This window comes from Strix uralensis, chromosome 5, assembly GCF_047716275.1.
Source record: "Strix uralensis isolate ZFMK-TIS-50842 chromosome 5, bStrUra1, whole genome shotgun sequence".
In the NCBI taxonomy this organism is placed as follows: Eukaryota; Metazoa; Chordata; class Aves; order Strigiformes; family Strigidae; genus Strix; species Strix uralensis.
In genome coordinates, this window is record NC_133976.1 from 37,608,562 (window position 1) to 37,634,331 (window position 25,770).

Sequence of the window (25,770 nt, forward strand, 5' to 3'; positions counted from 1 at the left end):
CACCACAGCTGTTGAGTGCTCTGTGTGGAGTTCTGCAGTATGATCCTCATCTGTGTGTTTAGTATGAGTCTAGCCTTTGGAGACTTGTGCCTGGCAGCGAAAAGTCTATCTTAATCTGAGATAAGGTCATTCAATTTAAGATGTATCATTGCCTTGAGGGACAGGCAATATTTTGTGAGTTGCAGCTTTGTAAGTACTTAAAACAGTGTCTCAGACTTTCTTCAGCTTTATTAAATAGCATGTAAATTGATGGCTTCTTGCCAATTGCTGGTAAAGCCTCTGGCCAGATTTGAATGTTCACAGAATCACAGAATCATTCAGGTTGGAAAAGACCCTTGGGATCATCGAGTCCAACCATCAGCCCTACTCTGCAAAGTTCTCCCCTACACCATATCCCCCAGCATCTCATCTAAACGACCCTTAAACACATCCAGGGATGGTGATTCCACCACCTCCCTGGGCAGCCTATTCCACTGTCTGACCACTCTTTCTGTGAAAAATTTTTTCCTAATGTCCAGTCTAAACTCCCCTGTTGTAGTTTAAAGCCATTCCCTCTTGTTCTATTGCTAATTACCTGTGAGAAGAGACCAGCACCAACCTCTCTACAATGTCCTTTCAGGTAGTTGTAGAGAGTGATGAGGTCTTCCCTCAGCCTTCTCCTCCTCATCCTGTATTAATACTTGAGTGTCTACCCAAGCTGTAGTCAGAATCCTTAAAATGATAAATTATTTGAAAAGCCCAAATGAAATAGATGTAAAACTATTTCTTGTTTTGAGGTATGTAAATCAGATATTGGTAAGGAGGCACTTTCTAGAATTATTTGAAGTAGCAGTCCCACCCCTTAATATTTCACTTTAATGCCTCTTTTTTTATTTGTTTATTTTCTTTGTTTTTACTGCTGTCATGAATGCTGACATAAGTGGGAAAACTATGCCAGGTAATGTCAGCTATGTCAAAATACACAAATGAACAAGAGAAAATTCTAGTTAGCCATTTGGGAAGCTGTCAACGTTTTTCGGTGTATTACTGTGTAAAGAACTTTTTTATTTTAGAAAGTTAGTTTGTAATCCTGAAGTATTCTTTGGATTTAATCTTCATTTCAAAGTGAAGAGATGTGAAAGATCTTTGATTTTGGGCAGGGATAAAGTAAAGACTGCCGTCTTTACTTCTGTCATTTTGAGGGAATGCTTTCTGGTACTTGGTCAAATTTTGTAGGTACTTTTCCTGTGGAAGGTTTAAACTAGAATGTAGTTAGTATTTATTTCATTCATCAGAAAACCTGTGCAGATTTGTTTGTATGAGGTTTGGAAAACCAGCTGGTCCTAAAAGTTATTTTGATTAGTTAATTTTTGCTAATAGGGTAATAACTTTTTTCCCAGTAAGAAACTGTGGAACAGAGGGGAACATACACTTTGCCTGAACGTTATCCTAACATTCCACAGTTTAAACATAATGCCATTAAACAGTCCCAATTTTTTATGGACTCTTGTATATTTTGAGGTATTAATTGTAACCTAATCTTGTAGATAAGTTAATGTCAAGATACCTGTTGTCTCCTATCTTCTATTTAAAATCTTTTTTTTGAGGAAGACAGTATGTATACTTTAGTAATAATAAAACTGCAGAAGGCTACTGTAATTGTGAAATCTTGTGAAGCAGATACTTTTTGACTGCTAGATGATTTAAGAACATCTACTAGACATTCTAGTAATCCAAATAAATATTTTGATCAGGATATGATTTTTCTTTGTATTTTGTTGTAAACTGTCATTTCACTAAAATAGATGAGAGGAACTGTATCACATTGTTTTGATGAGCTGACCTGATGCTTTCTTGAAGCAATTACACTGTATAGGATTATAATTTTTAGGAAATAGATGCAATCTTAAAAAACTTTATTATGTCTGGTGAGATGTGTTTAACTTGCCAAAACAGAGAGGTTGTTGATCTGACTTCTTTCTTTCTCTTGGAAAAGTTAAGTTGAGCAGTTTCAAAGTCTTCATTCTTGGCAGTCTGTACATGCTTTATAATTTATTTATGAGGATTTGAGTAATTCCAAAAGAGAAGTCATCTTGTGCTTTATATCACAGAAATTATGTGAGAAATTATTTCCATGTGGGTCTGAAATGTGCAATTCATACTTTAGTTTTAGAAGTTCTTTTAAAAAATTAGAATTATAATATCACTGATGGAGTGAAAGAGTAAGTTTTACTTTCCCAAAACTTCTTTTTTGATGTGTTTCATTATGATAGACTTCTTTAATATATTCTAACATAATTTTGGTAGCAAAATGGAAGCAGACCTGGATACAAGAAAACTTTTGTGTATTTTAAGACTGAAGCTAATATAATGATTGGTACCAAACCAGATCTATGAAACATTAATTTTTCACCTTCATAAAATAAAAATCCTATTGTTTTTAATGAATTATAGGAAAAATACTGTAAAATATTTAAATTCTTTTGTCTTGTTATTTATTAACTCTTATGCTATTTTTGTCATTCAGAACTTTATAATGAGTCTTAAGATATATGTTTTGTGATATCTTTTTAAAAATTTTGCTTTCTTCTTTCTGCTTGATAGTTAGAATTTAGTGGCAATTCAGAAACTTATATGAGTGAAGAAGCATTGGTGCCCATGTTAGAGTGAGCTCTTCAGGCTCTATTAGCCATGTGTTGTAAGTGTTCATAGGTTATAAAGGCAGCTTAGATATCTAGCTCATATGTAGACACTGACAATTAGATGCTTAAATTATGTGTCTTAATTGGTAAAAACCTTCCATTTTTGATAAAGTAGCCGATGTTTTGTTTTCAATTTGAAAATCATGGAGTGTTTTGTAAGAGAACAATATTGGTGGATATGGATTATACTGTACATTTTAAAAGCAGATTTATTTGCTTAACAGTTAAAAAAATCTGTTGAAATCAAAGCAGATTGTTAAACAGGCAGTGAACCTATGTATTCATTCACATTTATGTCGGCGTTTGATTAGGCATTTGGTGCAAGGGCAGCCTGTCAACTGCATGTAGAGCCTATACTGGCTCTGAAGAGTTTGATGAAACTATGGACTGTATATATGTTAATATCACCTTATTACCTTATAAAAAGTTGACATTTATAATTTATACTAGCCTATTTTTTTTCGTAGCAACTTTTGGTCGTGTTAGTGCTTCAGTTGAAAAATATCACTCAAATATATTTTTGTGTTTTTTATCTTGGTGTTTCTTTTTTTTTTTCCAAATTAGTTATAGTGATACTTAATCACTCCTTCTTGTGAGCTAAACTTCAAATTGCTCGGTAGAAAAAACAAAATAGATCATGCTTGCATTTTTATGTGAGAATGTAGCTTTTGTTTGTGGTAAAATCTATGCTCTAAAGATGTGTGTGAAACTATAATGAACACATTCCTCGTATTACACATAGACTAAAACACAGTGTGTGACAGTGTAAGAACACACATTAAGCTTTCAACTGTGAGGAAATTTTTAGTATCTGAAATGGTGATGAGCAGCTAAAATCTTAAAAGTTTGCATGAATCAACAACCATGGCTGCAAACAGAAGAGCACTCATCAGTCAGTCATGCTTTCCTTTCATCTTTCAGAAATATTTTATTCTTTTTTTAATTTTATGAAGTTTATCTCCAATCTCTAGAATTACTTTTATGGGGAAAAACTTTTAAAAATGTCAGTGTGGAATGTGGTATTCACTGTGAAGTTCCTTCTCCTTAAAAAAAAAAAAAAAGATAACTTAATGAAACTTGTGTTTTCTCCTGACAAAGCTTCATTTTAAGAAGCTGCCCTTTCTCACTAAAACACTGGCTGAAAAAGTCATAGCCAGTGTACATACCCAGGATACAAACAGTCCTGTCTCTCTCTTGTTCTGTTTTGCTGGTGCCACTTTGCTATTACCCTTTGTGCCACGTGCTTTGGTATGTGTCTCTGTGCCACACTTCGTGTTGCTTTTGAATTTGGTGCTGAAGTGAAGCAGAGCAGGAGAAGGCTACCAGCCTGAGGCTGGTCACCACTGCAAGGCCAGAGAAAGCGCTGGGGTGGGGAGAACCTTACAGCTTCTTACTGACCAAATGGACGTTTTGGATTTGGAAAGAGAAAGTCACTTTAGTGTGTAAGGCAGAAGGTGCTTGGGATTTGAGCCTCAGCCAGGGTAATTGTGGAAATAAGTTGTGGAAGCCCAGTGCCTGTCTTCACCTTTGGTGCAAGAGTAAATCCCAAATTTCCAAGACTGGAGATTTCTTTTTGTTAACAGGTATGATTAACAAATTTTGCATTGTATTCCTCAAAGTATTAAACATTGACTGCTTCCATATCTCTTTTTGAAAGCTTTGAAAGAGAACAGCTCAGAGGTAGTCCAACCTTTTCTAATGGGTTGTGGAACAAAGGAACCAAAGATCACTCAGCTGTGTCTAGCAGCCATACAGAGGCTCATGTCCCATGAAGTTGTTTCAGAGGTAAGATCAATCTTTAAATACATAAGTATTCCAGTGTGAGAAATACAGGCCTCAAACGGAAGGTGAATGCTTGTTTTTTAGAAGGCTGTTTATATTATCATGAACACAGTCTGCAAAGTATTTTGCTCATATCTGTTTTTAAAAAAATGTAATTTAAAAGAAAACCTTTTGAATTTTGGGGGGAAAAAAGAAAAAGAAGAAAAACAGGTGAGGAAACATTAGTAACTTCTAGAAGGAAAATAATGAAAATTCAAACTAGCTTATTTAGTTTGCATTCTTACACTACAGGAACAGAACATGTAATGGTACTTGATAAATGTAATTCTTCAAGTTGCATCCACAGAATTTACTCTGCATGTTAACATTATGTATTATGTATTATGTTTTCATTACATTTTACTTATAAAAGTAAGATAAAATGGATGCATGTTTCCTGCAACTGCAAATGACATGATATATTATGGTACTGCATATATAGGGTGTTAAGAAGCTGGTGAAAATAATACTGTTAAAATATACCTTCAGTTGTGCTTGCATAGTGTAAAATTGTACTGTTGTTTCCCTGATATGAATGAATTTTGAGGGTAAAATGTCTTTGTATGGTCTCTTCTATATTTCCAAGTAGTAGATGAACTATGCTCTTTAATTTGGACTCCACATTAAGAGATTTCTGCTGTCAATTCTTTAAAAATATTTGGGGAAGCTAGGGACAATGAAATTGTCTTTGTGTTCTCAATGTAGTCCTATGGTGTAGAGAAACAGGCAAATTCAGTTATGATATGCATTTATGAGAATGTTATTCTTACATGTGTACACATGATATACCAGTATGTAAACATCTTAATTGTTGGCAAAAAACTATTTCTTTGTAGGCTGCAGCGGGAAACATTATTAATATGCTTTGGCAACTGATGGAAAATAGTCTTGAAGAACTTAAATTGCTCCAGACAGTTCTTGTACTTTTAACAACCAATACAGTTGTGCATGATGAAGCACTGTCCAAGGTAAGAATTTGTTAGTGCCAAATACAGTACTTACAAGAGGAAAAAACAGGGAGAAATTTTACATATGAAGCAACTGGAAATAATGGAAGAGGAGGGGGCTTTCTTGATTCTGTTGTGTACCAAATCTACACTCTGAAAACAGGATTTTTTTTAACTTCCTTTTCAATCTGTTTTTTAATTCATAGAGTCATAGAATGGTTTGGGTTGGAAGTTAAAGATCATCTAGTTCCAAGCACCCTGCTAAGGGCAGGGACACCTTCCACTAGACCAGGTTGCTCAAAGCCCCGTCAAAGGCCTTGAACACTTCCAGGGAGGGGGCATCCACAACTTCTGTGGGCAACCTGTGCCAGTGTCTCACCACCTTCACAGTAAAGAATTTCTTCCTTATATCTAATCTAAATTTACCCTCTTTCAGTTTAAAATAGTTACCCCTCGTCATATCCCTACACTCCCTGATAAAGAGTCCCTCCCTGTCTTTCCTGTAGGCCCCCTTTAAGTACTGGAAGGCTGCTATAAGGTCTCCCTGGAGCCTTCTCTTCTCTGGGCTGAACATCCCCAACTCTCTCAGCCTGTCCTCATAAGGGAGGTGCTCCAGCCCCCGATCATCTTCATGCCCTCCTCTGGACTCATTTAGGCAGATCCATGCCCATCTTATGTTGGGGGTCCCGGTGCTGGACACAGTACTCCAGGTGGGGTCTCACGAGAGCAGAGTAGAGTGGGAGAATCACCTCCCTTGACCTGCTGGCCACACTTCTTTTGATGCAGCCCAGGATACAGTTGGCTTTCTGGGTTGCGAGTGCACATTGCTGGCTCATGTTCAGTTTTTCATCGAGTATTACCCCCAAGTCCTTCTCTGCAGGGCTGCTCTCAGTCCAGTCACCTCTCAGCCTGTATTTGTGCCTGGGATTGCCCCAACCCATGTGCAGGCCGTTGCACTTGGCCTTGCTGAACTTCATGAGGTTTGCACAGTCCCACCTCTCATGCCTGTCATGGTCCCTGTGGATGGCATCCCTGCCCTCCAGCGTGTTGACCACACCACACAGCTTGGTGTCGTTGGCAAACTTGCTGAGGGTGCACTCAATCCCAAGATGTTAAATAGCGCTGGTCCCAACACCAACCCCTGAGGAACACCACTTGTCCCTGCTCTCCACTTGGACATTGAGCTGTTGACTGCAGCTCTTTGAGTGCAACCACCCAGCCAGTTCCTTATCCACTGAGTGGTCCATCCATCAAATCCATGTCTTTCCAATTTAGAGACAAGGATGTTGTGTGGGACAGTGTCAGATGCTTTGCAGAAGTCCAGGTAGATGATGTCAGTTGCTCTTCCCTTATCCACCAACACTGTGACCCATCGTAGAAGGTCACCAAATTCATCAGGCACAGTTTTCCCTTAACGAAGCCGTGTTGGCTGTCACCAATCACCTCCTTATTTCCATGTGCCCTAGCACAGTTTCCAGGAGGATCCGATCCATGATTTTGCTGGACACGGAGATGAGACTGACTGGCCTGTAGTCCCCTCGGTCTTTCTTTTTCCCCTTTTTAAAAATGAGTGTTATGTTTCCCCTTTTCCAGTCAGTGGGAACTTCACCAGACTGCCACAACTTCTCAAATATGATGGATAGTGGCTTAGCTACTTCATCTGCCAGTTCCCTCAGGACCTATGGATGCATCTCGTCAGGTCCCATGGACTTGTGCACCTTCAGGTTTCTTAGATGGTCTCGAACCTGATCTCCTACAGTGGGCATTTCTTCAATCTTGCCTTTGCCTTCTGCATCTTGGGTGATGTGGCTGGAGCACTTGTTAGTGAAGACTGAGTCAAAAAATTCGTTGAGTACCTCAGCCTTCTCCATATCCTGGGTAACCAGGTCTCCCGTTTCCTTCCAGAGAGGGCCCACATTTTCCATAGTCTTCCTTATATCACTGATGTACCTGTAGAAGCTTTTCTTGTTGTCCTTGACATCCCTGGCCAGATCTAATTCTGTCAGGGCTTTGGCCTTCCTAACCTGATCCCTGGCTGCTCAGACAGTTTCTCTGTCTTCCTCCCAGGCTACCTGTCCTTGCTTCCACCCTCTAAAGGTGTGTGTTTCAGCTTGTTCAGGAGCTCCTTGTTCATCCATGCAGGCTTCCTGGTGTTCTTACCTGACTTCCTCTTTCTTGAGATGCATCACTCCTGAGCTTGGAGGAGGTGATCCTTGAATATTAGCCAGCTTTCTTGGGCCCCTCTTCCATCCAGGACTTTATCCTGTGCTACTCTGCCAAGCAGATCTCTGAAGAGGCCCAAGTCTGCTCTCCTGAAGTCCAGGGTAGCAAGCTTGTTGTGTGTCCTCCTTGCTGCCCTAAGGATCTTGAACTCCACCATTTCATGGTCACTGCAGCCAAGGCTGCCCGTGAGCTTCACACTCCCCACCAGCCCCTCCTTGTTGGTGAGAACAAGGTCCAGCATAGCACCTCTCCTCGTTGGCTCCTCTATCACTTGGAAAAGGAAGTTATCATCAACACATTCCAGGAACCTCCCGGAATGCTTATGCCCTGCTGTGTTGTCCCTCCAACAGATACCCAACAGATACCAGGGTGGTTGAAGTCCCCCACGAGGACCAGGACTTGTGAACGTGAGGCTGCTCCTAACTGTCTACAGGGGGCCTCATCTGCTCAGTCTTCCTGGTTGGGTGGCCACTATAACGTCTCCTGTCCCTGCCTTCCCTTTAATCCTGACCCATAAGCTCTGGGTTGGCTCCTCATCCATCCCCCAGTGGAGCTTCGTGCACTCCAGCTGGTCACTGACATAGAGGGTGACACCCTCCACCTTGTTTCCCCTGCTTGTCCTTCCTAAAGAGCCTGTATCCTTCCATTCCAACACTCCAGTCATAGGAGTCATCCCACACATCTCCGTGATGACAGTAAGTTCATAGTCCTGCAGGCATGTGCATGTCTCTAATTCCTCTTGTTTATTCCCAATACTACATGTGTTTGCACAGAGGCATTTAAGTTGGGCCCCTGATGAAGCTGACTTACTGGCTGGAACTCTTTTGTGCTACTCTTCAGGTGCTCTCCTGCTGACCTGTGATTCCTTCTCCAGGGTCTGGGCATCTATTGCTGGCACTGTCATCAAACTTGTAGGGATGGGATGAATTGAGGTTCCCCTTCCCTGGCAACTTTAGTTTAAAGCCCCCTTCACCAGCTTAGCAAGCCTATGGCTGAAGATGCTCTTTGTCTTCTCTGACAGATGGACCCCATCAGCCCCCAGTAGACCAGGTTTCTCAAAGTGAGTCCCATGGTCTAAGTAGCCAAACCCCTGGCTGTGGCAGCTGTCCTGTAACCAATTGTTGGTTTGATAGATTTGAATGGCCCTTTCAAACCCCTTTCCTTTGACCGGGAAGATTGATGAAAAAACTACCTGCACTCCAGAGTCCCTTACCACTGCTCCCAGGTTTTTGTAATCCTTGATACTCCTTCAACCGCTCCTGGCTGTATCACTGGTGCTCACATGAAACAACAGTCAGTGGACTGTAGGAGGCTTGGTAGTCTTGGTGACATCCCTGATACAAGCCGCCAGTACGCAGCACCCTCTCTAGAGTGCATCGGATTGTCAGATGGGTGCCTCTGTACCTCTCGGAAGAGTCACCTACTGCTATCACCCATCGCCTTTTCTTAGTTGCACTGGTTTTTATACAGGGAGCAAACCAGGCTGCCTTACTTGGCTCCAGAGTCTCTCCTGATGTGACACGTCTTTCCTCTTGAGTCTGCAGAGCAGTGAAGGAGTTCTGCAAGGGCACCTCCACAATAATACGTTTCTGACTTAATGGGAACTTTAAATAAAATAATGCCTATCCTTCTCATCTGCTAAATTTGTTGTATGTATGTTTTTGAACTGAAATCAGAGCGCATAGTGCAGTGTAAGCTCTCACTAATAAAAGCAAATATTAGAAGAAGCCTCTTGCCACCCTGACTTAAATCTCTTCTGGAAGCAGTCCATTTATTGCTTTCATTCAGAACTGAAATAACTCTATTGCATAATTTTAAACATGTAGCATTTTGGATATTATGTTTCAACTAAGACTAAAAAGAAGTATTCCAATCCACTTTAATCTTAAATTACTAGATACTTCCCTTTGAAGGTGCAACATTGTTTACCCATCTGTGAACTGTGAAGTTCTTGTTTAAAGTTCCTCTTCTAGATTACAATTTTTCTCTTTAACTTAACAATTTTTTGTTTTTAAACAAATTCTAAATTGCTGTCTTTGTTATGCTCTGCCTTCAGTGTATTAGTTTAATATCAGAGAGATTTTTTTTGTTGTTGTTGTTTTTTTCTGAGAGAGAATAACTTGAAGAATATTTTTGAAGGCATTCTGTTCTGATGGAAGGTTTTCAGTTTTTCTTTGCTTCTGGTTTTAATGAAATAACTTTCTACCTGATTAAATGTGTGGATATTAAAATCATTATTAATCTCCTTAACCAAGGGGAAGAAAACACAAAAGGAAAACAAGCTAAGTTAAAAAGGCCTGCTGAAGGCAGGAAGATAATGGAAAATTTATAAAACCTATAAATGACAGAATAGTAACTTGGTTGAATGGTTTGTCAGGAGGTTCTTTTTTTCACGTGAGTAGTCAAATTATGCCAAAGACTCTTCAGCACTATCTTGTTTCTTCTGTTCCAAAGAACGCTTATTTTCTAAATGAGGTGCTATGTTCTTGGGCAGAGGCATGATTTTTGAAGAAAATGGAAATACTTTAGAAAGTAAGATTGTCAGTCATTAACTGGGTAGCAGATGTTCTTTAACAACCTGCAGTGTTGTCGTTTGAAGTTTGAATCTAGTCTCTAGAAGACAGCAGTTGCTGTTTAAGTCCACTGTACCTTTCCCTTCTGCATATCATATATCTGCTTCTCATCACTTCCCTCATTTACTCTTCTTCCCCTGCCTCCATATACCCTCTCTCTCTCTTTCTTAGGTTCTTGGTATCTACATCCTATTTCACTTTTTTGGTGTGTGTGTGTCTTCCAGACACATTTTTCAACATCCTTTATTTGTTCATCTCTCTAATGTCTAGAAACTGTCTCCTTTTGGACCCCAACCACAAGAACATGTGGGCACAGCAGTGTCAAATAAATAGGAAGGGTCTTTCCCAGCCTGTCTTTCTCTTGTCTTGTGTTCTGATCCAGAAGCATGCTCACATAATACAGTTACTGGAGAATCTAATTCCTGTACTTCTAACAATTTCCTTACTGCGTGTTAAAATCTGGTATGTCTAGAAATATATAGTCAAATCTGGGCAGGCTTGTGAAAGGGGTGAGAAAAAAACATTCCTGACAGAGCAATATCTTGTAAAATTTCTTGGTGTTATTCGGGTCCTGAAATTATTAGAGTTTCTCAGTTAACCAAATACAACCATTACTTGGCATGGGTAAAATTGTGGAATGGTTTGTTTGGTTTTTTCCCCCCAAGATTCTTTTGAGAAATATCTGAACGTTCTTTTTTTTTTTTCTTTTTCCCATGTTGAAAAGTTCTTAGAGAAAATCAGTTTGAGCCAGACATATATTGCATATTCATGTTTCAGCTTGACTGATGTAAATTAAGAAAATTACTGGTAAACCATATTGAAAAGCCCCTTAATACAGGCATTGCTGTGAGATTGAGTCACTGAGGCAAGCAGCTCTAGTGCTGGCATGGTCCGCAGTGGAGCATTCCAGTGCGGTACACGGGGGTTTCTGGGGAACCTCAGGGGAGCTGAGAGAGCTGCCAGGAGCCCGCAGTTCGTGTCACAGCGGCTGATGAGACCTGGGCAGGGCCAGGAACAACAGCGGCCAAGCCCCCCAAACACATATAAAAAAAGCCCTTTAGAGAGTGCTGGTGAGTGGGGTGTGGCTCATCAGTGAGGATGTGGCATGGCAGTTTGCGCAGCAGGGCATGCGGGAAAGGCACTGAACTTCTGCCAGCTCGACCAGGAAGCAACGGTATCCCCCCCTGCAGAAAGCCATGGCCTCTCTAGGTTCTGCACCCACTACAGCTGACGCAGCTGCCCAGATAGAGCTCCGGTGGGAGCACACTGCCACCCAGGTGCCAGGCTGCAGGGTGGGCCCTACTCTTATGCTGGTACTGGACAGCAGCAGTGAGCACAGGTGTGGGAGGTGCACCCAGGGAGAGGAACTCCTCCACTTGGTGACAGAGCTCCAGAGGTCAGTAGGTTGAGGAGTACCAGGGAGTGCAAGAGAGAGAGAGACTACTGGAATGACACCCTACCTTCCTTGAGACAGGCCCAACAGGCAGACAGGACATGTGATATGGAGGATCCCCTATCCTCTCTCTGCCTGGCTGAACACAGCAACTTAAGGGATAGGGAGCAATGGTGACAAGTTCCTGCCCAGCGCAGCAAGCGCATCTGCTCTGTGACTACCCAGGCGGTAGGGCAACGAAGCTGGTGAAGGGTCTGGAGCACAGGTCTTACGAGGAACGGCTGAGGGAACTGGGGTTGTTTAGTCTGGAGAAGAGGAGTCTGAGGGGAGACCTTGTCACCCTCTACAACTACCTGAAAGGAGGTTGCAGAGAGCTGGGGATAAGTCTCCTTAACCAAGTAACAAGTGATAGGACAAGAGGGAATGGCTTCAAGTTGCGCCAGGGAAAGTTTAGACTGGATATTAGGAAGCATTTCTTTACAGAACAGGTTGTTAGGTGTTGAAATGGGCTGCCCAGAGCAGTGGTGGAGTCCCCATCCCTGGAGGTGTTTAAGAGTCGGGTTGACATAGTGCTTAGGGATGTGGTATAGTTGAGAATGGTCAGTGTTAGGTTAATGGTTGGACTAGGTGATCTTCAAGGTCTTTTCCAACCTAGATGATTCTGTGATTCTGTACCCCACCTTCCCAGGTGCCCTTGCATAATAGGTATGAGGCTCTGCAAGCGGAACCAAACAACAACGAGGATGATAGTTCATCTAACTTGGAGGTGTTGCTGAGGTGGTTGGTCTACACCCTGCATCAAAACTGCTTCCCTGAAGAAAAAAAGATGGGTCACTGTCGTAGGAGACTCTCTTCTGAAGGGAACAGAAGGCCCAGTATGCAGACCAGACCCACTTCTTAGGGAAGTCTGCTGCCTCCCTGGGGCCTGGGTTAAAGATGTGAAGAGAAAGCTTCCTACCCTGCTACAGCCCTCAGATTATTATCCATTATTGATTTTTCAAGTAGCCAGTGATGAAGCTGCAACTAAAAGTTCATGGACAATCAAGAGAAACTTCAGGGCCTTGGGACGACTGGTCCTGGGATCAGGAGCACAAGCAGTGTTGAGCCCTATCTTTCCAGTTGCAGGGAATGATGAAAGAAGAAGCAGGAAGAGCCAGCAGATTAATACCTGGCTCTGAGCCTGGTGTCACTGGCAGAATTTTGGGTTTTTTGATCATGGATTGGTTACATGACACCAAGCCTGCTGTCAACAGATGGGGTATACCTGTCTCAAAGGGGGAAAAATATCTTTGCACAGGAGTTAGCAGGGCTCATTGAAAGAGCTTTAAACTAGATTTGAAGAGGGACAAAGGTAAAACCAGGCTCACTCAAGATAAGCATAGGGGGCAGCATGACTGTTAGAGGGACAGTGAGGTCTGCCATCTCGGTGGAGATAGGGGATGGAGATCCATGCGGCAGCAAAGACACAAGGATTGTTGATGTGTTAGAAACCATGGAAGTGCCTGAGAATGGTCATGTAGGAATTAGGGCTTCTTCCCCCAAAAGGTGGCGGGATGAGTAGCCCATCTGAAGTGCATCTACACCAATTCATACAGCATGGGCAGCAAACAGGAGGAGCTGGAAGCCATTATGCAGCAGGAAACCTATGCTATAGTTGCCATCACAGAAACATGGTGGGATGACTCACACAACTGGTGTGCTGCAGTGGATGCCTATAAACTCTTCAGAAGGGATAGGCAAGGAAGGAGAGGCAGTGGAGTAGCCCTGTATGTTAGGGAGTGTTTTGATTGTCTAGAGCTTAATGATGATGATAGGGTTGAGTGTTTATGGGTAAGAATCAGGTGAAAGGCCAACAAGGCAGATATCATGGTGGGAGTCTGTTATAGACCACCCAACGAGGATGAAGAGACAAACAAAATAGTCTTTAAGCAGCTGGGAGAAGTTTCACGATCACTAGCCCTTGTTCTCATGGGTGTCTTCAACTTATTAGATGTCTGCTGGAAATACAGCAGGGAGGAAGCAGTCTAGGAGGTTTCTGGAGTGTGTGTAAGGTAACTTCTTGACACAGTTGGTGGGTGAGCCAACTAGGGAAGATGCGCCCCCTGGACCTGTTGTTGCGAACAGAGAAGGACTTGTAGGTGATGTGGTGGTTGGAGGCTGTCTTGAGCCTAGTGATCATGGAATGATAGAGTTTTTGATTCTTGGAGAAGCAAGAAGGTGGGTCAATAGAACTGCTACCTTGGACTTCTGGAGGGCAGACAGAGTCCCTTAGGAGGCAGTCCTGTAGGGCAAAGGAGTCTGGAAAGGCTGGACATTCTTCAAGAAGGAAAACTTAAAGGTGCAGGAACAGGTTGTCCCCATGTGCTGAAAGATGAGCTGGTGGGGAAGACCACTGGCCTGGCTGAACAGAGAGCTTTGGCCAGAACTCAGGACAAAAATGAGAATTTATGACCCTTTGAAGAATGGGCAGGCCACTCAGGAGGATTACAGGGATCTGGTGAGTTACGCAGGGAGAAAATTGGAAGGGCCAAAGCCCAACTAGAACTTAATCTGGGTACTGCCATAATACAATACAATAAAAAATGTTTCTGTAAATACATTAGCAAGGGCTAAGGAAAAATCTCCATCCTTTATTGGATGCAGGGGGAAACATAGTGACAAAGTATGAGGAAAAGGCTGAGGTACTTAATGTCTTCTTTGTGTCAGTCTTTAATAGTAAGACCACTTTTCCCTGGGTAACTAGCCCCCTGAGCTGAAAGACAGGGATGAGGAGCAGAATGTAGCCCACATAATCCAAGGGTAAATAGTTAGTGACCTGCTACACCACTTAGACGCACACAAGTCTGTGGGGCCAGATGAAATCCACCCAAGGGTACTGAGGGAGCTGGCAGAAGTGCTCACCAAGCCACTTTCGGTCATCAGCAGTCCTGGCTAACTGGGGAGGTCACCATTGACTGAAAGTTAGGAAATGTGATGCCCATCTACAAGAAGGGCCAGAAGGAGGATCTGGGAAACTGCAGGCCTGTCAGCCTAACCTCTGTGTCAGGGAAGGTTATGGAGCAGATCATCTTGAGTGCCAGCACATGGCATGTACGAGACAACCAGGTGATCAGGCCCAGTCAGCATGGGTTTATGAAAGGCAGGTCCTGCTTGACAGACCTGATGTCCTTCTATGACAAGGTGACCCACTTAGCTGATGAGGGAAAGGCTGTGGATGTTGTCTATAGTAAAGCTTTTGTCACTCTTTCCCACAGCATTCTCCTGGAGAAACTGGCTGCTCGTGGCTGGGACGGGTGTACTCTTCGCTGGGTAAAAGACTGGCTGGATGGCTGGGCCCAAAGAGTTGTGAATGGAGTTAAATCCAGTTGGCGGCTGGTTACCAGTGATGTTCCCCAGGGCTCAGTATTGGGGCCAATTCTGTTTAATATTTTTATCAATGATCTGGATGAGGGGATTGAGTGCTCCCTCAGTAAATTTGAAGACAACACCAAATTGGGCGGGGAGTATTGATCTGCTTGAAGGTAAGACAGCTCTGCAGAGGAATCTGGACAGGCTGGATGGATGGGCTGAGGCCAACTGTATGAGGTTCAACAAGGCCAAGTGCTGGATCCTACATTTGGGTCACAACAACCCTGTGCAATGCCACAGGGATGGGGAAGAGTGGCTAGAAAGCTGCCCAGCAGGAAAGGACCTGGGATTGTTGGTTGACAGCTGGCTGAATAAGAGCTGGTAGTGTGCCCAGGTGGCCAAGAAGGCCAATAGCATCCTGGGTTGCATCGGAAATAGCGTGGCCAGCAGGGACAGGGAAGTGATCTTACCCCTGTACTCGGCACTGGTGAGGCCGCACCTCGATTACTGTGTTCAGTTTTGGGCCCCTCACTACAAAAAGGACATTGAGATACTGGAGCATATCCAAAAAAGGGCAATGAAGATGGTGAAGGGACTAGAGCACAAGTCTTGTGAGGAGCAGCTGAGGGAACTGGGGTTGTTCAGCCTGGAGAAAAGGAGGCTCAGGAGAGACCTTATCACTCTCTACAAGTACCTGAAAGGAGGTTGTAGCAAGGTGGGTGTCAGTCTCTTCTCCCAAATAACAGATGATAGGATAAGAGGAAATGGCCTCAAGTTGCACCAGGGGAGGTTTACACTGGATATTAGGAAAGATTTCTTCAGTGAAAGGGTTGTCAAGCATTGAAACAGGCTGCGCTGGGAGGTGGTTGAGTCACCATCCCTGGAGGTATTTAAAGATGTGTAGATGTTGCTTAGGGACATGGTTTAGTGGTGGACTTGGCAGTGCTAGGTTAACAGTTGGACTTGATGACCTTAAAGGTCTTTTCCCAACCTAAATGATTCTATCATTCTATGATTAACCTAAAGAACCATACAGTATATTCTGAAAGTCCAGAGATGTATGATTGTGTTGTAAAATTTCAAACTACAACATCATAGAATCATGGAATGGTTTGGGTTGAAAGGAACCTGAAAGACCATCTAGTTCCAACCCCCCTGCCACTGACAGGGACACCTTTCATTAGATCAGGTTGCTTAAAGCCCCATCCAACCTGGCCTTGAACACTTCCAGGGAGGGGGCATCCACAACCTCTTTGGGCAACCTGTTCCAGTGTCTCACCACCCTCACAGTAAAGAATTTCTTCCTAATATCCAATCTAAATTTACCCTCTTTCAGTTTAGAACCGTTAGCCCTCATCCTGTCTCTACACTCCCTGATGAAGAGTCCCTCCCCATCTTTCCTGTCGGCCCCCTTTAAGTACTGGAAGGCTGCTATAAGGTCTCCCTGAAACCTTCTCTTCTCCAGGTTGAACATCCCCAACTCTCTCAGCCTGTCCTCATAAGGGAGGTGCTCCAGCCCCTGATCATCTTCATGCCCTCCTCTGGACTCATTTAGGCAGATCCATGCCCATCTTATGTTGGGGGTCCCGGTGCTGGACACAGTACTCCAGGTGGGGTCTCATGAGAGCAGAGTAGAGTGGGAGAATCACCTCCCTTGACCTGCTGGCCACACTTCTTTTGATGCAGCCCAGGATACAGTTGGCTTTCTGGGTTGCGAGTGCACATTGCTGGCTCATGTTCAGTTTTTCATTGAGTATTACCCCCAAGTCCTTCTCTGCAGGGCTGCTCTCAGTCCAGTCACCTCTCAGCCTGTATTTGTGCCTGGGATTGCCCCAACCCATGTGCAGGCCGTTGCACTTGGCCTTGCTGAACTTCATGAGGTTTGCACAGTCCCACCTCTCATGCCTGTCAAGGTCCCTGTGGATGGCATCCCTGCCCTCCAGCGTGTTGACCACACCACACAGCTTGGTGTCGTTGGCAAACTTGCTGAGGGTGCACTCAATCCCACTGTCTGTGTTGCCAACAAAGATGTTAAACAGTGCTAGTCCCAACACCAACCCCTGAGGAACACCACTTGTCCCTGCTCTCCACTTGGACATTGAGCTGTTGACTGCAGCTCTTTGAGTTGGTGACCATCTGGACAATTCCTTATCCACTGAGTGGTCCATCCATCAAATCCATGTCTCTCCAATTTAGAGACAAGGATGTTGTGTGGGACAGTGTCAGATGCTTTGCACAAGTCCAGGTAGATGATGTCAGTTGCTCTTCCCTTATCCACCAACACTGTGACCCTTTCGTAGAAGGTCACCAAATTCGTTGGGCATGATTTCCCCTTAACAAAGTCATGTTGGCTGTCACCAATCACCTCCTTATTTCCATGTGCCCTAGCAGAGTTCCATGATCTTGCCAGGCACAGAGGTGAGACTGACTGGCCTGTAGTTCTCCGGGCTTTTTTTCCCCCCCCTTTTTAAAAATGAGTGTTATGTTTCCCAGTCAGCGAGTCACTGGACTGCCACAACTTCTCAAGCAGGTGGGGATACTACATGGAGATACCATCTGAGCAGAATCCACGAATTATTTAGAAGAAAAAGAAGCAAAAGAATATTCTGAAGTTTGTATGGTTTAGAGCATGTAAGCACTATGGCCAGGTGTGGTTGAGGTTCATGCAAGTGCAAGAACACAGAATAAGGACAAAAGAACAAGAAATACAGGTTTCGCTACACGTACAGATGCTAATTTTCAAAATTAAGTTTAAAATAAGTAAGTATTAAACTATGTGTTAGAGGTAATACGAAATCCAGTGGGAAACAGTATTCAGGTCACTGCCAGCACAATTACACATTAGAGTATGAACCACAGAGAGAAATAATACCAGTCAAGGCAACATGGTTGTGAAAGTATTGTGATTTAATGTAGGAGAGGAATAGCATTTTAGCTTTGGTGTTGACTGACCTTTCTGTGATTAACTGTATAATCCTAATGTCCAGGTTGTTTTATGTGGTTGATTACTGTGTATTCTCTGTATGATGATTGTGGTTTTATTGGCACATCATAATGTCTTCAGTTAATACCACTTCTAGAATACCTTTGGGGAGGATTACTAAAGAGGGTTTTGGATAGGGTAATCTATAAAACTTAGTCTGGTTCTTCAAATTTAAAATTTTTTTTCAGGCAACCTTTTGACAAACTGGTGGAAAGCATTCCTCAATCAGTTGTCTTAACTCTTAGCTAAAAGATGAAAATATACTGTTGTAAGGTGATTTTTTTTTTTTTCTTTTCCTTTCAGGCAATTGTACTTTGTTTTCGATTGCACTTCACAAAAGATAATATCACAAATAACACTGCAGCAGCTACAGTAAGGCAGGTAGTTACTGTTGTATTTGAGAGAGTGGTTGCTGAAGATGAACGATACAAAGGTGGGCATACTTCTTACTCTGCTTGTTCGTATTGACCTGTTTTTCGGATACACATCAAATGTTTATCTTTCTCAGATAAAGAACTAGGAAAAAGTCTATAAATATTATAAAAAAAAATCACAGACATTATTAATTTTTACTGTCTTTTATGCACTTACTTATATTCAGAGGAGATGAAATCCTTAGCCATTGTGTCAGTCCAAGTCAATACAGCGATATATAAAACCTAGATTTTTTTCAAGCTGTGAGAACTGGTTTTCTGGTTAGTATTGTGAAGGAATTTGAAATGAGGGTGTCATTCAAGGTGAAGGTAACTTAGATTAATGAGTGTGAAAAATATATGGTAGTAGTAGTTTTGAAGAGCACATTTATTGGAAAGAAATGCTTGGTATTGATGATCTTTAGTCTTCAATCTAATGTTTATTTCTGTAGATATGATAAGTTGCAGAAGAATTACCTGGCCGTTTTAGAATCTTTTTGTAAGAACACTTAATCCATACTTGATTTTCAGTGGTTCCTTTGTTCACAAAACTGGTTTTTGTTTTTACGCAGGCACTATTGATCAGCCAGTTGCAGTTCAAGGAAATAGTAACAGAAGATCTGTCAGTACACTGAAGCCATGTGCTAAAGATGCATATATGCTTTTTCAGGTAATTGGGGAGCATATATTTATACGTTTGCAGTTACAATTGGGTGCTTCTACATCTCTGTAAGAAATTCCAAAAATTTGCTGTTGGCATATTGACAAGGTCATTAACCAGAGCCTCAGGCTTTCTTATGCACATTTATTGTAATTGGCAATGATATGCTATATCCCAGCAGGGTGATTGGAAAATGAAGACAAAGTGGCCTAGGAAAATGCTTTACTATAAATCTTAAATAGTAGCTAAGCATGCATGTCTGCATTAAATTCAAGATTCTTTTTTCTGTAAGCTAAACACTGCTACTATAGTTTAGTCTTGCTTCTTGTGCTTGGTATTGTATATTAAAATTGAGTATATAATGAAAAGTAGTAGTTGTATTCATCACACCAATAAAAATCTTCTTGACTTAGCAAATTCACTGGTCTTGAGAGATTTTTGAGGGCAGGAATGAACACAATTGCTACAAGGATTCCAGCAAAGTTTAAAATTTGTTTTAAAAAGTTTTTTGCTTAGTAATTTATGTAAAAGAAGTGTTTGAGGAAAAATTATTGAAATTGGGAAATTGCTCATTACAAAAGGGAGAGAGTGCAGATCTTGTTGTAGACTCAGAAAACTTATGCTGGTACGGACTGTGCAGACAATGTAAATGTTACTGTATTTCTTTTTAAGGATCTTTGTCAGTTAGTTAATGCTGATGCTCCCTACTGGCTCGTGGGTATGACAGAAATGACCCGGACATTTGGCCTTGAACTTCTTGAGTCAGTCCTCAATGACTTTCCACAAGTGTTTTTACAAGTGAGTAGTTCTTAGAGGGAAAATAGGAAGACTTATGTTCACATGAGTAGTGAAATTTACACTCTATTAACTCCTCTTTAATTTAGCATGAGTACTACTTTTCAAAAAGACTTGTAGCTTTTACATATTGGGCTTTTATAATAGGAAAGTATGGCGTGCATTTTGTCCACTTCTTTCTATTCTCTTACACTATTTGTGTATTTTGTAGAGCATGTTGTACTCTGTTTCACTTTTTGTTTTGCCATTTAAATCTCCTCCAAAGATGCATTTTCCTATCTTGCATGATTTATGACAGCTCCGTAACTTAGCTTGTGGCATTGTTATTTCTACAGAAACATTAACCTCACCCCACTTGCAAAGGAGCAAGAATCATGACTATAAATTGTGTGGTTCTACTGCACATAAGTGCACCATGATCCTACAGTAACACATTTTAGCAAACAGTAGCTAGATTTAAAAATTAAATATATAATAAATGATGTATTAGCAGCCTACTTCAATTTGCAAAATGCAAAAAGAGTGGTGTGTGGTATGAACCTGACAATGTCATTTCATCATGCTTTTTGGTAACTTTACAATGGTGTCTGCCATTCTTCAATTTCCTGAGCATGTAATTTATACTGAGATTTACATGACTTCAGAGTGCTTAATCATAACAGTAAATGTAAATAAGATGCATAATCAGAGCTACTGGTAGCAATTAAAGAATGTCTGCTTTTAATTTCTCCTGTTTTCTTTTTCAGCATCAGGAATTCAGTTTTCTTCTTAAAGAAAGAGTATGCCCTCTTGTTATAAAGCTCTTCTCTCCAAATATCAAATTCAGGCAAGGTTCCAGCACGTCATCTTCCCCAGCACCAGTGGAAAAACCATACTTCCCCATCTGTATGCGTTTGCTGAGAGTAGTTTCTGTTTTGATTAAGCAGTTTTACAGTTTGCTGGTAAGAATATGTTCAGATTTTTTTTATGCAATTCTGTTTCTCTATGTATATGCCAGTACTGTGATCAGTAATAGTATTAATTAGTTCTTGAGAACTGTTGACATAGACCGAGAGAAGAAAAGTCTAAATATTCTTTTCCTCTTGTGTGTATTTGTATTTACATGTATTCTACATGTGTGACTTTATTAAACATGGGCTTGTGTAAATTCTCAGAGTAGATTAGCTGTTGTCTTTTCTGTACTTAATTGCCTTTCAGTTAAGGTTTTGGGAACCTCTTGATCTTCTCCTCGTTTGCCTGGCTTTAGATAATGTTCATTGCTGTGCCTTGTTAATACTTGGTAAGAGGCTTTTGACTTGTGTTGCTAAAGCTTTGACAGAACGTGCATAAAAACCACATGTTCAGCTGTTCTTACCTCCCAGATTTTAGATATTTCCTAAAAAAGATTTTTTTTCTGTTCCGTTTGTTTACTGTAGCACATGTCAGAACTTTAATGCAATGTCTGTGAGGAATTTAACTCCTTCAACACAATTGCATATGTGGTGTTAGCCTGGCAAAAATATTATGATTATTAGGTATGTTTTTTTATATAATTTTGAGTAAATGCTTGTTGAAGGGGTTTTTTAGGTCCTGTGCAAAATTTGCTGGGATAGGATTCCTAAAATGAAACTGAAGGTTGTTTTAAAAAATATTCTGTAGGAGACTTTTTCTTTTGATTTAATGACTATAAACTATACCTTTTAGGTAACAGAATGTGAAATCTTTCTGTCATTGCTGGTTAAGTTTCTGGATGCAGACAAACCACAGTGGCTAAGAGCTGTTGCAGTAGAATCTATTCACAGGCTTTGTGTGCAGCCTCAGCTATTAAGGTATTAAATATATTGAGTTTCACTTTTACATAAAATTTGAGAAATATTTTTATTTTTCTCTGGTGGAAAATGCTTCCTAAAACATTGTAAATATGTAGAAATTTTAATGCAATAAACTTTTCAAGATAATTTTTTATAAAGCATTAGGCAATGCTTATTATCCACGAAGGGCTGAATTATAGTTATTTGCGTATTCCAACTCTCTGTCTTACCAGTGTCAAAGGAGCATTTACCTAAAACTAAATGGTACAATTTACCTAAATATTTGCAGTTAAAATGTGCATTTAGTCTACAGTGGGGGGGGGGGGGGGGGGAAGTTGCTGTTAACATACGCTTTTAGTCCCTAATTTGTCAAATACTTATTATGTTTTATAAAATACTTCCAGGTCGTTTTGTCAGTCATATGATATGAAGCAACATTCCACTAAAGTTTTCCGTGATATTGTGAATGCACTGGGGTCCTTCATCCAGTCACTATTTCTTGTACCAAGCACAGGGAACGCATCAGCAACACCGAGCCAAACTGGTAAAGCCTTGTCCTTACTATCATTTTAATTTTCCAGCATTTTCTTGTAATAATAAATTCTGATTTAATTCAGTGTATACATTTGGCTTGGTACAGTTCTGTACTTCCATGTTCATTGAGGTGAAAAGTTAGCTTGAGACAAACTAGAGTTTTCAGATCTGGTGCAACAGGTGATTTTATCTACCTGTATTGTGGGGAACATGTAGCCCCTAGTCAGAAGAGCAGTGTCCCTGCATTTGTGTCTGCTTCTACAGCGACCAAGCTCCTTGGTTCACAACTTTTCTGAGGGAATTGCTTCTAATTTCTGACTATAACAAATTTGTCTGATTTCTGTCTCCTTGTGCGGGGCTGTCATTTATGGCAGTGTGCAGCTGAAGTAGTAAGACAGTGTGTGTTTGCTTCCTCCTGGGAGGCAATAGCGAATTCTTCTCCGGGGACAAAACTCACCTGAGGAAGCAAAGAGGTAGAAAGAATGATCTGTGTTTTACAGATGATCTCTGCTTTTTCTGTAAGCTGGAAACAATCACTTACTGATACTAAACTTGATTGTCTTTTCTTGCAGCCAGGGTTTTGGCACTTCGCTAGGTATAATTTTATTTCTATAAGAAGGTCCTCCTGTTAATGCCTTTGGAGGTGTTTCCATCTGCGTTAAGCCTCTCTGCTTCTTCCCATGGTTCTGGAAGCAGAGGCCTCAGCAACAAACAACATAAAAATAATTTCTAAGGTTGTCTTTTGACATGCCTTCTTAGAAGAGATAATAAACATAAAGTATAATTATCGTATCCACTATTAAACTAATAACATTAAAAAGTCTGGTTTGAGACTCACGTCTTCCAGGGTTCACTCATGAAGTAAGTCTGAATTCCAAGTTGGTGTTAGCATTGGTAGCATGAAGAAGTTTGTGTCGGTAGCTGTTGTTCAATGGCTGTCTGTACAGAAGCTGATAGAACACTTCTATTAGTATTACTTCTGGGTTAGTTTAATCCACTTAAGGTAAATCAGAAGAGCAGTTTTCATCATGTAACACAGATTTATGAGAAGCCATTCTAAAATACTCATTCTTCTGAAAACTTAAATTTTGCGTTCATGTGAAACAGCACTGCAGTAGGGTCATAGCCTTAGCGCTGTCGCTCTTCCTTTGGCTTATTGTTCCAGTTTGTTTTCTCCTTTACCTTTTCATTATTTCTTTCTGCTTGAGTGTTTCTCATGTCTCTTTCTCATGCATTTCATTTCTTGCCTCTTTTCCTCCTATGGTCATGTCTAACACACAGAGAGCAACCTGATTTTTTGAACAGAGTCTTCTCTGATTCTTAACACCAGTCCTGACATAGCAGGCTGTCTTGTACACCTGTAGTTGGCTTTTGAGCCTCAGTTTTGCAACAAGATAGCTGTTTCGTGGGAGAAGTTGAAATCTGCGTCTACCTAAGTTTTGTGTTGCTTTTTTTACACTGGTGTATTGTAAGCCTTATAACAACTTTAAGGAGTTATGTTGATACAAAAAATAGTTGTATATGTCTTACTGCTCAGTGGGATCACAGAAAATGACACCAGTGTAACTGCATTTGTGTTAGTGGCAGTGTTTGGTTAACCATTTCCATTTAGCAGTATGGTTTTGTTGTTTCAATCTGTTGCCCTTTACTGTGTTAAAGTGTATACACAGGCTTCTGTGTGTATTCATATTGCTTAAATTAGTAGTTTAGTCTCTACACATTAAAAGCGAACACAGCAAAATGGCAGTTGTTACCCTGATGTATTAAGTGCTGTGAGTCGCCTTCGAGAGTCTGAACTTGTGATACCTACACCTAGTAAGTATAGACCTCCTTCTGTATGTAGGAAGTGTATATATACAGAATTCCTTGTCCTTTTATGTGCTTTTTTTGTGTTCTTAAATGGGAACCAAAATTTGTCCCCTCCTAGCTGTTGGCTGGCACATTGTCAGCGCTTCCCTGATATGGTTTTGTTTTCTCCTACCTTGGAATGGAACAGATTAAAACTTTGCAGTTCTCTGAGGTTTTGTTGTGGCTTTTGCATTTCTGAAATCTTTAAAGTTTGTGATGATCTTTGTTCTTGGAATGATTAACCTCTCTTTCCTATTACTGAGTTCTAGATGCAGCTATTTAAATAATCCTTAACTTTTCAATATCTGACTCTTCACTAAAGTATTTGTTCTTTTATTGAGACCATGTGAGTTTAGTTGGTTCACAGAGTGTTATGAATGCTGCTATACCTTTCACAGAAACATCTATTCTGACTGAAAATAAGGCAGTTGGCATCAATCAGCTGTGCCTTTTAAACTAATTACTTTGCACATAAGATTGTGTTTTAGACAGCAGAGGGAGCTCAAAAATAGATTTTGTGTTGGTGGTGGTTTATATTATCAAGCAGGGTGTTTCATAATCCATGTATCTCAACTTTAAGTCTAGAAAAACGATGTTCACTAATTGCTAAAATTAGATTGGTTAATTTTATCACCTTGTATTTCTGAACAGGAAGCAATGCATCGGGGAATACTGGCTCAGCACAAACTAACCCGGGAGTGCTTGGAATGGGAGGAGGTGCAACTGTATTACCTGCCTTTGAGTACAGGGGCACTTGGATACCTATCCTGAATGTAACAGTACAAGGCAGTGCTAAAGCTACCTAGTAAGTACCTCCATCTTTTTGAAAATATATATAACAAATATTTTTATTTCCAACTTAAACCATCAAGGATTTTTTTACTAGTGAATACTGAGGGCTTCATTTCACTGGTGTTGAGGTATATTATGGATTTTATTTTTGTTGGTGCCATGAGGTGTTGTGATTTTTTGCTATTTTGTCCAAGTGCTCTGGATTCTGATCCAAATATCCCCTATGGCTTTAGCATCTGTTGGATATTTTTCTACCATACTGTTACTGTATTAACTCTTCACTTCTAGGCCTTACTACAGTATATAACAATTCTAGAATATTTTTTGCTGGGTTGTGTAATGGCAAACATTAGGGTCGTTAAGCAAATGGGACATCAGTGGGAGTGAAAAATAGCTTTCTTACACCAGCTTTACTGTATTTACAGTTTTTAATGACAGGATATTGTAGCATATAACCTATATATGAAGGTTAGACTATGAATGCTGCTTTGACCAGTTATTTTGTCATGACTTTGTATAATGGAGATCATGTTCTCGGTTTAGAGCTGTAGATACTATGTTATTTTCAAAATAGTGAAAGGTTTTTCATGGCAGTCATGACCATTGAGGGTCAGTCTCTTCGGAATAGGAAATTATTTGTACAACCCATGAAATTTTGGTATACTAATACTCAGTGAAATCAACAAATAGCCTGGATTCAAATACTTTTTTAAGGCAGAAACTCCTTTATCTGCCTTTGAGATGCTGAAGGACAAATTCATTCTCAGATTTCAGTAGTTCAACATCTATGTGTTGACTTGACTTTTTGTTCCAGCAATGGCCATGAATGTTATTTTAGATTACTTGACTGTTCTCAGGAAGTGCAAATTTTTAACAAAAGTAGATAAAAGCCAGTTCATGCTTTGGCCAGCTACTGCAACCTCCTGCTTTTCTTCCTTTTCTTTTTTCTTACTTTTTATTCTTAACTG

At 40.9% G+C, this 25,770-nt stretch overlaps 1 protein-coding gene across 8 annotated transcripts in view; it reads left to right on the forward strand.

Annotated features, from left to right (window-relative positions):
• MON2 (MON2 homolog, regulator of endosome-to-Golgi trafficking) overlaps positions 1-25,770 on the forward strand; it is a 132,226-nt gene that overhangs the window by 17,005 nt on the left and 89,451 nt on the right. For all 8 annotated transcript variants that reach the window (XM_074870470.1, XM_074870464.1, XM_074870465.1 and 5 more), the window contains exons 3-11: positions 4,339-4,466; positions 5,339-5,470; positions 18,273-18,402; positions 18,955-19,052; positions 19,716-19,841; positions 20,585-20,779; positions 21,522-21,646; positions 22,033-22,172; positions 24,662-24,815. In XM_074870470.1, the coding sequence (XP_074726571.1) occupies positions 4,339-4,466; positions 5,339-5,470; positions 18,273-18,402; positions 18,955-19,052; positions 19,716-19,841; positions 20,585-20,779; positions 21,522-21,646; positions 22,033-22,172; positions 24,662-24,815 (1,228 nt within the window). The remainder of the gene's footprint in view (positions 1-4,338; positions 4,467-5,338; positions 5,471-18,272; positions 18,403-18,954; positions 19,053-19,715; positions 19,842-20,584; positions 20,780-21,521; positions 21,647-22,032; positions 22,173-24,661; positions 24,816-25,770) is intronic.